The following is an 11,910-nucleotide window of genomic DNA, read 5'->3' on the forward strand; positions in this document are numbered from 1 at the left end:
CACACGTGTCCGAACCGTGTCCCGAACCGTGGCTTCTGATCCGTACGGACCACGGATAATCCGTGATCCGCAACACCCCTAATCTTTACTGTTAAAATGTGTTACTTTTGTTGAGAATTTGTTGTTTCAAATTTCATCCAGCACAAACTATCTCAGGCTTGCTTGCTTAAACTCTTCCTGGGGGAGGAGTGAGGCTATATTTCCTGTGTAAACTCCACATTTTCTGGCAATTGTCTTCAAAAATCAAGGACAAATGTGCAGAAACCTGCAAGTGTGTCAATATTATATATATATATATATATATATATATATATATATATATATATAATTTAACTTTTGTGAGTTTGTGACAATATCTTTGCCTGTCTGACTTGACTCTTTCAGGAAAAGTCACTTGAATTATGAGTCATTTGTTCAACTTCTCCTTGATGGTATCACATGACAAGAATGCAAGCGTTAACCACCTTGTGTTGTTGTAAGCTGGACTCTAAAAGCAGTGAGATGTCATTTCTGTTGAACTCCTCGCTCAGGCTGCTTTTGTTGCAGGAGCACGTCATCTTGGTGATTCTGATTGTTAAGCCTTTTTACAGCATCCTGTTAATTACGTTATGACACACATTTCCACTACAGATGTGTCCAGTTCAGGAAGACTTATCATACTACACTGGCACTCGTTTATCAGTGGAAAATTCCATTCTTGTTGTAAATTATCCAGCCACTAAAAGAAATGCGTTTGACCGGAGGCCTCACCTCTTTGATCTCCAGCCTGGCCTGTGGCCTACATTAGCATCTGAGTTTTTTTTTTTTTTAATGGGTAAAATGCCACCAGGTTACTGTGGTTTGGTCCATGTAAACCTAATATGCAACATATTTGATTTTTCAATATCTTTACTAAATACAGAAACAGATGTCATGACAAGAGTTTGAACCATTGGCTGCATATGAGAACTAGACGGAGCAAGTGTGATCACTCCCATAGAAAATTACTTTCTTCTGGCTCCAATCAAATAAAGTTAAGTGTTGGAGCCAGATGACATCGGTAAACAGTGATTGGTCCAAAGTCTGTCATACTTTTTGAACATTTGCAGGGGTCAGCAGGATACATATCGAGGCATCTGATTGGCCAGCTTGCAACGTGAGCAACTTTCTCTACAGGAATAAATGTCATAGGAGGGAAAAAGAGAAATAACAAGAACATGTTAAAAAAATGGTGGTAGAACAAGAATTTTTATTCTAAAGAATATAATCACTTGAGTAAAGCTGTTTCTAAATTTAAATCTATGGAATTTTGACTTTCTGGGAGTAGAGAGTACTTCCTATTTGGACAACACATTCTCACTCTGAAGTCATCACATATTGATATTCAATTAAGGCCCCCTCCCCGTCACTTTTTGACGTTTTGGGTGTCCCCAACTCGTTTAATGACGTGCTGGTTGGTTCCATGAAATCACGGGTCCCCAACCTCCGGGACACAAATCGGAACTGGTCCTGAGGACTAGTCTGCGACTGGTACCACGTCCTGAGGGTTGTGAATTCTTCAATTCAATGTCAATTTTATTTATTAAGCCCAATATCACAAAAGAGTTGCCTCATTTAGCTTCACCTTTTGATTTTACAAACAACCAGCACGTCAAAAAACATAGAGTTGGGGACACCCAAAATGTCAAAAAGTGACACGGAGGTGGCCTTAATCAAACGTCAATATGTGATTACTTGGGAGTGAATATGTTTTTGGAATGTAAGTGGGGTAAGGAGTCACTCTATCCAGGTACAGTCAATTGTTTGAATGTAAATAGTCAAGTGAAAAGGTCTTGTACTCATAAAAAAAGAAATCTGTGCAAAAGACAATCCACTAGATGTTGTGGTAATTAATCAATTTTTTTGAAAAATAAAAATAGATACATTAGCAATGTCAAATATTTCTCAAAATTCAAGTTTCTCAGCTCTGATTCTTAATGTTTCTGGCATTACCTTGTTAAAATACCTGATTATACCAATCACCAAGCTTTGCAGAGGATTGAAAATGTTGCCAAAGGCTAAACAGTTAGAGAATCCTGCTTTAAATCCAAATGAGTGCCTTTTCTCTAAAACACTGAAGTAAAGGTGACCTGATCAACCTGAAGCATTATGTATTGTCTTTACCTTTTAAAGATGTGTTCAAACTTTCAAGCCCAAAAAACTTAAACTTGACAAAATCCACAAATATTCTCACAAATTGTTGGTATTTTGATTTTTTTGTGGTCTTTTCTGGTTGTTGTGGTTTGGTTTTTTTTACTGCGTTTACAGAGATGAAGCATCTCTCAGACTTAGAATGAAAGTATTTTTTTTCTAAATGTAGATGTAGTTTTAAAGTTGAGTACAGTGACTACATTAATGGTAGTAAAGCTTTGAATCTATTTTGATACTGTGTGAACTCAAAATTTAATAGAAAAAAAATACAAACATCCATCTTTAAAAAACAGTCGATTTATAGTATCTAAAATGTTTAGGAGTATTTTTATTTTTATTTTTATTGATTTTATGTCCAGTTTTTCCTGGTTGTACTTTTTGTGAATTTTGGTCTCAGTTTCTCCATGCCAAGTGCAGAACTTTAGCAGGGTTATTGGTTTTTAATGTGCAAAATGTAACGAGAGATGACTGAGTACTTTGTTTTTGTTCATTCTTTCAGGTGACTGAAGGTGAGTGGTCACCATGCCGCCCTTCCTGCGTATTGCCGTCAACACTTATGAGGCTGGCGATTTGCCGCCTTTCGATGACATTCCCTTATGTGCCATCAGACTGAAGGAATCTATCAACACAGGTATGTCTGTATAGAAGGCTTTTTACAGACAGGAAAGTGGTGCATTAAGCATGTCTGGTCCTCTTATCTTAATGTGCTCTTATCTTTTGGGGTTAGGTGACCACAAGCAAATTCTTTCTTTGGCTTTTAGTTGCTTTTGCTTTATTGTTTTTTGTTTGTAGAACGAGGGAAGGCCTTGGTTCAAAGGAAGCCAACCATGTATCCCCCCTGGATGTCCAGTTTTGACGCTCACATCTCTGAGGGCCGTGTCCTTGAAGTGATCCTGATGCAGGGCACTGATATACCTGTGGCCAAAGCCACCATGGGAGTGTCTGTGCTAGCCGAGCGCTGTAAGAAGTCTAGGACCAATGAGAAAAATGAATTCTGGGTAGACTTGCAGCCATCAGGAAAGGTTCAGATGGCAGTGCAGTATTTCCTGGAGGACGGTGACGCAGGTAAAACTTGGATAATTATATCTCTAAAGATTATTTTATAAAACTTCAAAGACTCTATTTTTGTCATTGTTTGTCATATATATATATATATATATATATATATATATATGTGTGTGTATATATGTATGCATGTGTTCCCTCAATGGTAATCAAGTTCCTAACCAAAAACCTCTTTACCTCTTTCTCTATTTCTCTTCTGCTGTTGTACATTGCCCTCTACTGGAGGGTACACTTTCTCTTTTCTTTCCTTAAATTCTTAGAGAACTTTTAGAACTTAAATGCTGACTTGGGTAATATTTCCATGTGTAGCTCCTTGAATCCTTTTTTCCCCAAAATTATGTTAATTTTTTTTCTAACTTCTACTGATCACATTAGTTTTAATTTGTCTGGTAGCTGAGTGATAAGTAAAGCAGAATAGCAGGCTGACGAAATGTTTTGGGTGTAAAGCTTTTTCCTATTTTTTTCCACTCTTATTTTAATCTAACCGCCTTTCCTGCTTTTCTCTGTGTTGTTTTTTTAAGGCGACTCCTTTTCTGATTATCATCCCCCCTCTACTCTCCTTTTCTTTAAAGTTTTGTTTTTGGTTGCAGATGTTTACTATCCTTTCTCTAAAATAGTTGTCAGGTTTCTGTTTATCTGCGGTTCCTGATTCTTTTTCTATTGTTTATGAACGTTATTTTATTAGGCTGTTTAATTTCATGGATAAGCTCATATCACTGAGAAATTCTAGGGAAAAGAAGGGAAAAAAAACTTTCTTGGTTATAGAAATGAAGCCTTTTTTTTAGGCAAAGACTTGAAATTACAAACATTTTTTTAAAATCTGTGAAGTGTAAGGAAACTCCACTAATCCAAAAACTAATCTCCACTCTCAGAGGCAATGACACAGCCCACGAAGGCTGTGGACGGAATGCAAACCCTGAACAGAAGGAGAGGAGCTGTCAAGCAGCCAAAAGTTCACGTCGTCAAGAACCACGAGTTCATCGCCACCTTCTTCAACCAGCCAACCTTCTGCTCTATCTGCAAAGAATTTGTCTGGTGAGACGACCTGGCAGCTGTTACTAAAACTTTAATTGCATTTGTCAGAATTTTGTCTGCTTTAGTTTTGAATTAGAGAGACATACTTCTAATTATACGGAAATGTACAATTAAAAGTGTGACTCTCTTTTCTTGTATTATTTCAGTTTTCTATAGTTGTTTACTAATATTACTACTACAAAGTTTTTCAGCTATATTAGCAACGTTAGCTAATGAGGCCAATCTCTGGACTTAAATTAAAGTGTATACATGTTGTTTACACAGTCCAACATTGCAAAAAATATATATACACTATGTACATTTTTTCTTTTTGAGTATTAAGCCTAAATAAACTGACCCTTTTACTTCTCTTCCTATTTTTCTGTTTTCTAGGGGACTCAACAAGCAAGGTTACAAGTGCAAACGTAAGTTGGGTCTCCTCTGTCTTTTTTTTTCTTTCTTTCTTTCTTTCTTTCTAGTCTACACATTTGATGTCACACTACAGTCCTACTTTATGTCCCCAGAATGCAACGCTGCAATCCACAAGAAGTGCATCGATAGCGTTATTTACAGGTGTACTGGAACAGCAGCCAACAGTCGTGACACTATGGTAAGTGTTTCCACTCATACAAAAGAATCAGAAATGTCAATTGCAGATCTGGCCCAGATGGTTTGCTTAAAAATGGCTTTCAGCTTTCATGTTGCATCAAAAGCAGTGTGACTTTCTTTTTGAATATATATTTATTTAGTGTTTATTTTAAACACCTTGCAAATCTTATCTGAGAAATTTGAAGTTCTCATTTATATGCACTTAGAATTGGTAAATTTTAAAATATGGATTTATGGATATATATATATATATATATATATATACGCACAGTATATATCAATATCATATGGAATAAGGAAGTATGCTCGTTGATTTATTTGAATTTTTTTTTTCTTGAAAGTAGCCTTTTTTTCCTATTTTTCTAATTTTTTGATGAATTTTCATCAATTTTCATTTACAGTTCCAGAAGGAGCGCTTTAATATCGATATGCCACATCGCTTCAAGCCCTACAACTACAAGAGCCCCACGTTCTGCGACCACTGTGGCAGCCTGCTGTGGGGCCTCTACAGGCAGGGCCTGAAATGTGAAGGTGATTACACTTCTTTGGTTTTACTTTTACACTTTACGATTCTGTGTTAATTATCTTCTCCTTTGATATCCATCTTATATTTTTGGTTTGTTTTATGCTCATTTTCTTTTTCCAACTCCTCTTTAGCTTGTACGATGAACGTCCATTCTAACTGTAAAAGCAAAGTGGCTAATCTGTGTGGAATCAACCAGAAACTGCTGGCAGAAGCTCTGTCTCAAGTCACAATCTCGCAGGTTGGTGCATAGTTTATTTAAAAATATGAAAACCTACTTTAATTAAGTTAAAAATAAAAATGTTCTTTTTGCATTTCAGAAATCCTCAAAAAAAACTTCAGGCTCTGAATCCGAGAGTTCCAAATCGGATCCGTCAGAAGTTCCTGATATCGGCATCTACCAAGATGTGAATAAATCAATAGTAGATACAAATGGTAAGTTGGATCACCAGGTCCAATTTTTATTTGCATGAAGTGTCATTGTGTTACTGATCACCTGTTTTATAGTCTCTGATTTTTTTTTCTTCCTTTTAAATTTGAATAGAGCTTTGAATACAGATTTACCTTTTTGTTTACTCAAAGTTTGTCTGTTTACAGCAGTCGACAAGAGCAAGACTCCTACCCCAGCCCCCGCTCCTCAAGTGCACCTCACTCTCAATCACTTGGTGTTCCACAAGGTGCTGGGAAAAGGAAGTTTTGGCAAGGTATGCATGGTGATCTGAGTCCTTAAAGATTCACACCGATGAAAATTGTGTTTTTAACATGTTCTTATTGCATTTTTTTTATGATGGAGGACATGTATAAAAAAGATTAAGCTTAAAATTGGTTTTCTGAGTATTTCTTTATTCAAATTGTGAATCAGGAGCAAACAAAAAATCCTGTTTGAAAAAGATAATTGTGAAGTTGCTAATACAATGGGCAGGCCACAAGCTACCTGCTCCGCTCCATTCTGATGCATTCACTTGTAGGCACTTCATTGTTTTCCTCATCCAAGCTGGCATCTGGCTCAAAACTATACAGCTGGATAGCTCCAATATCACTTGCCATTTTTGACTGTAAGCCTGTGGGAGACAGTGTAAACAAAGAACCCAGTTATGGGTGATGCGTACGGCGGTGGTGGGAGATGCTCTGCACCAGTTTACCCTCCCATAACTCGAAGGTAAATTTCTAAACCAAAGTAGTTAAGAAACTATTTACTAGAAAAGATTTTTTATTATTATTATTAAAAATTGTATACTTATAATTCAAAGACCAATGGAAACACTTAAACTAGAAAAAAACATTATTGGAGTGGGTCACTAATTACTTTTTATTCAGTATTAAACTCAAGAAATCATTTGTTTTTTAGTGACTGCATGTGTTAAAACATGCAACACATCCATAAGAATCTAAGCATGTTGACGTTTGATTGAAAGCTATTAAATTGTGATTTCTGGTTTACATTTCTTACAGAAGTTTTTTTTTATTATTATTTAATGTCTTAATGGCATCTTTCACTCTGCCACAAAAGAACAATGTTATTTCCTAAAACTCTATAGGTTACAGAGAAACTGCAGTTTATTTTTTTAATTGCCCCAGTATAATGTCATACTGAACAATGAACAATTTCCATAAAGAATTAGATAAAAAACATGCATCCTTGGTTATCATTCGGCTGTACTGTAGTTGCATGGCAGCCTTAATAGAAACCCAAACTTCAACAGATAGGAGTAAAATACTCATACAATCTAGTTACAACTTTTGTTATTTACTCTGAGATGTTTACATTTTCAGAATGGTACAATGTTTTTTTAAAAATTGTCTTTAAAAACAATTTAGACAAGTGTTAAAGGTGCAATTACAGACACCTAAACCTTAGACTTGCCCTTACCACCTTTCTATGTGAAAATGTGTTTCCTGGTATTGTCTGGGGACCTCTAGTGGTTGTTATCACTACTGTTTGCACTACAGTGCTTTATTTTTACCGTCCACCTTCGCCTTTTTCATCTGAGTAGACTTCTATCATGTAGGCTCCCATTTGCTCATTGTCTTGTGAAATGATTACATCAATCATTTGTTGGATCATATTTGAACACATCCCTCCTCGCCTCCCAGGTAATGTTAGCGGAGCTGCGGGGAAAGGGTCAGTTCTTTGCCGTGAAGATTCTGAAGAAGCACGTCGTTCTCATGGATGATGATGTGGAGTGTACCATGGTGGAAAAGAGAGTCCTGGCTCTCGCCTGGGAGAACCCCTTCCTCACTCACCTTTACTCTACATTCCAGTCCAAAGTAAGAGACGGCCCACTGGAAAATTCTTCTAGTGAAATACATTTTATAAATATAGTTTAACAGACAAACTCTCTTTACTTGACTTTGTAAGTTGATTTTTCTCACGTTCATTCCTGGTTTCTCGTGCTTTTTCATAGGAGCACCTGTTCTTTGTAATGGAGTATCTGAATGGAGGTGACTTGATGTTTCACATTCAAGAGAAAGGCCGCTTTGACATCAACAGAGCCACGTCAGTACACTAGACTTAATCCTGATAAACTTCCTCTTTGTTGTTGAGCATTATTCGTGATGGTGTTCTGTGTTTTTCTAACTGTAGATTCTACGCTGCTGAGATAGTGGCAGGATTGAGTTTCCTTCATGCAAAAGGAATTGTTTACAGGTAAGACACAAACACCATTCTGTGCTGAACTCTGTTTATCATGCAACCTGGATATAAAACATTTATTTTTTTTTAGTCACAGGTGGCACTTAGTCCAAGAAAAATGTAAGTGCATGTAATTCTTTTTATCATTAATTCATATTTACAGGGACTTGAAGCTGGACAACATCATGCTGGACAGTGACGGACACATAAAGCTGGCCGACTTCGGCATGTGCAGAGAGAACATCTCTCAAGAAAACAGAGCCTCCACGTTTTGTGGAACCCCAGACTACATTGCACCTGAGGTTTGTTTCAAGAGTAAATTGTTTGTACAGTTGATATTTCTAGACTTTTTAACCCTTTGGAACTGATTGACGCCTTCATGTGTCCTGCTGTGCAGCTGTGAGGAAATAAACTTTATAACAAATAGCTCTATACTAAACAATAAAACAGCAGCATTTTTTGTTAACATTACCCTGATGTTGATTAATTGTCTCACTAGATCCTGCTTGGACAAAAGTACACCTTCTCAGTGGACTGGTGGTCCTTTGCTGTGCTGGTGTATGAGATGCTGATCGGTCAGTCACCTTTTCAAGGTGACGATGAAGAGGAGCTGTTTGAATCCATCAGGACAGACGCTCCTCACTACCCTCGATGGATCACCAAGGAATCCAAGAGTCTGCTTGAACTAGTTAGTATCTGGTGTTAGAAATATAAGCTGTTTCATCACTTTTAAAAATATATATATATATAATCTGCTGTTCCTGAATATTTTTTCTCAGCTGTTTGTGAAAGATCCAAAAGTCAGGATGGATGCAGTTGGGTGTATTCGTTTACATCCCTTCTTCAAATCTATCAACTGGACTGCCCTGGAAAAGAGACAAGTGGAACCCCCCTTCAAGCCTAAAGTGGTACGACTTTTTTTTCTTCCCAGAGACCTCTTGAAATGTACAAACCTGTAGATACACCAAGATTTTAAAATATTGTCTTAAATAATTCAGAATCTATTAAAAAATGGTATTGGGCTATAATAGATCCCAACCTTTTTAAAAGGCTTTAATTTTATTTTCATTTGGCAGAACTTATAAAGCTTTTTATTTTATGTTATCGACACGGCTGAACACTTTTTTTGAATACCCATTTAATTCATCAGGCTTGTAGCTAAGTGTGAGTTTTTATGCTGTCATTATTTTTAAGTCTATATTTTTTTATCTTTTAATTTATTTTACTTGTCGTTTTATTTTGACATCAGTAGTTTTACATGCGTAGTAAAGCACTTTGTCATTCTTTCTTTCTGGGGAAAAGTACTATATGAAAAAACTTAACTTACTCCTGTTCCTAACTCTGAAACCACCTAAAAAAACATTTATGGATAAAAAAATAGATGTGAATGCAAATGTATTTAAGGAAGCCTTTAATAGTGTTGCCCTACACTACAGAATATAAAGTACAGTCGACTCCTTGAAGTAAAATTATGGTTTAGTCTTGAAAGCCTTAGATCTTTTTTTTTTGGACAGTTGTGTATAATTAGACACCGATCTTATCAGTCAGTAACTAAATTCGCATTAAATTAACGGAATTTCTTGGCGTATTATCCACAGAAATCCCCAAGTGACTGCAGCAACTTTGATCGTGAGTTCCTCAACGAGAAACCCCGCCTCTCCCAGTGTGACAAAAACCTGGTTGAATCCATGGACCGCAATGCATTCGCCGGCTTTTCCTTTGTCAACCCCAAACTGGAAAGTATGATAAGCTAATCAACAGGAAAAACTATATTCTCTGAAGCACAGCTCTACCTCGGCAGTGTGTTATGGGCTGTGCAGTTCTTTTATTATGTACTCTTCTGTCAGCTGGACTTAAAGTTCCTCTACTGCAACATGAATGTTACCAAAATTTAAAATTCAGCTTTAATTGTGTAAGGTGAACAATAGTCTTTAAATTCAGGATGGTAAGGGAGATTTTAGTTTTTTGTTGTTTTTTATTCTTGCAACAACTGTTGCAGCACAGTCAATGATTAATTCCCTTGTACTTTATTGTTTTCTGCCATCTCTTCTTTATATTATAGTTTGAATTTATACTTTTACCATCATTGTATTTTTAAGTTTTTATTCACAGGAAAAAGGGTAACATTTTTATTTAATCAAGCAATAATGTATAAACCTGGGGAAAACACAAAGGCCAAAATCACCTGCACAGTTCAGTTTCACCAGCTGTTTTATTAAGAGGCATACGAGATCCAGTTTTATTGTTTCTTGATGAGAGAACACTTGCTAATGTAGTCATTGTATAGAGAAGTCTTCAAATGGAGGTTATTTTTGAATCATTTATCCTGTACTGTAAGCAAATTATTACGAAGTCAAATTTTAGATACATTTGGAGGCAAGTGTGAATTTTTTATTTTTTCACTGGAGATGATTCCTTCAGAGTCCTACTTTGTAAGATGTAAGATTTTAATGAGTCTTATTTTGTGCACTACTTGTACCAAATACTATTCTATGTATTAAACTACGTTGTACTATCATCTTTCCATATTTAATAATAACACAGGTACCTAAGCTATATGTATGGAACAATAGGTTTTGTTGTTTTTATGGACCGTTGGGGATTTTTCTGTTAAAAATGATTTTTACTTCAAACCTTGAGGAAATAGAATCAAACACATGGATATAATTATAGTTGGCTTTTACTGTTTACTGTTTTAGTTTTACATGTAATTCTAAATAAATATACTGTAAACCTAAATTGTCTGTTTTCAGTTGTTTGTTGTTGCATGTACATGAAATGGAGAGTAACAAAAAATGTCCCACTTTTCCAATACTAGAGTTTATACACAAGTTTTTGAACTGTATTTAGTTAGACCTATTGCAAAATTTGGCAGCACCAGTGTTGGGTAAATTACTTTAAAGAAAGATGAATTACTTTACTTAAGTTATTGCATGAAGCTGTAATCAAATTACTTTACTCATTCCCCCGTTTAAAAGTAATTCACTACTTGTTCCTGTACTTTATTCCACTCTCAAATATTCAAGTCATTTTAGCTATCACAAACGAGATACCCTTGTAAAATCCACAAGATGAGAACATAGAGGCTACACAAGGAATCTGTGTTTTTTTGCATCACCTCAGTAATTCCAACACATAAACATGAGAAAATATACACTGTATAGTACTATATAGGACATAACTTACACTTTACTGTAATGTTTATGCCTTGGTTTTCAACGACTTGGAAATAATTTGAATATCTCCAGTAGCCGAAACCCTACAAATGTGTCCATATTTTGGCTCTCTTCATCTCACTTTAATCAATTTCCAATACTGCATTAGTAACTGTATTTACTTTTAGTTTTGTTTCACTTAACCAAACGATCAGAGCCAACTGTTTACACAAATTAATTTGTTTTGTTAGTCACCCATGGTTTCACTGCATGTGAGTAATGAAGTAGTAAGGGTTTCTGTTGTTTAGTAATTGTATTTTAATCACCAAAAATTAGACTGTAATGCATTAAGTTACTGTTACTGACAAAAGTAATTACATTACAGCTATTCATTACTCTGAAATTCATTATCCCCAGCACGTGTCTATAAAACGAGGAATTTTACATTCATTTTCGAAACACAGATGGGTTACTGCCCCCTAGAGGTGAAGAGTGAATGCTGCACATGTCTGTCTCGTATAGAGCTGCTGGAGTTGCTCAGCGCAGATCTTGAGTCCGTCCTCCTCATCCTCTGGATTTCTTCAAAACCGCATCTCGTCGTTGCATTCCCACTAAATAAATCTTTACCCACATTTTTGTTTAACTCGTATTTTTTGAGTGCGACACAACATTTTACAAATAAAAAAAAAGATTTTTGGAACAGCGTTCAATAGCCTCGCATTGATTTATTTCAGTTTTTATGG

General features: G+C 35.9%; 1 protein-coding gene across 2 annotated transcripts in view; it reads left to right on the plus strand.

The window, feature by feature from the left end:
• Positions 1–10,530, plus strand: part of prkcdb (protein kinase C, delta b) — a 17,834-nt gene extending 7,304 nt beyond the window's left edge. The window contains exons 2-17 of one of the 2 annotated variants that reach the window (XM_024270323.2): positions 2,669–2,800; positions 2,962–3,234; positions 4,107–4,269; positions 4,642–4,673; positions 4,773–4,858; positions 5,259–5,388; positions 5,515–5,621; positions 5,701–5,815; positions 5,981–6,084; positions 7,475–7,648; positions 7,786–7,877; positions 7,965–8,027; positions 8,176–8,314; positions 8,512–8,700; positions 8,792–8,920; positions 9,611–10,530. In XM_024270323.2, the coding sequence (XP_024126091.1) occupies positions 2,692–2,800; positions 2,962–3,234; positions 4,107–4,269; positions 4,642–4,673; positions 4,773–4,858; positions 5,259–5,388; positions 5,515–5,621; positions 5,701–5,815; positions 5,981–6,084; positions 7,475–7,648; positions 7,786–7,877; positions 7,965–8,027; positions 8,176–8,314; positions 8,512–8,700; positions 8,792–8,920; positions 9,611–9,766 (2,061 nt within the window). In that variant the 5' untranslated portion in view covers positions 2,669–2,691 and the 3' untranslated portion in view covers positions 9,767–10,530. Of the gene's footprint in view, positions 1–2,668; positions 2,801–2,961; positions 3,235–4,106; positions 4,270–4,641; positions 4,674–4,772; positions 4,859–5,258; positions 5,389–5,514; positions 5,622–5,700; positions 5,816–5,977; positions 6,085–7,474; positions 7,649–7,785; positions 7,878–7,964; positions 8,028–8,175; positions 8,315–8,511; positions 8,701–8,791; positions 8,921–9,610 lie in introns of both variants that reach the window. The other variant, XM_024270322.2, reaches the window with a different exon arrangement.
• The last annotated feature ends 1,380 nt before the right edge of the window (positions 10,531–11,910 follow it).

This window comes from Oryzias melastigma, linkage group LG5, assembly GCF_002922805.2.
Source record: "Oryzias melastigma strain HK-1 linkage group LG5, ASM292280v2, whole genome shotgun sequence".
Taxonomy (NCBI): domain Eukaryota; kingdom Metazoa; phylum Chordata; class Actinopteri; order Beloniformes; family Adrianichthyidae; genus Oryzias; species Oryzias melastigma.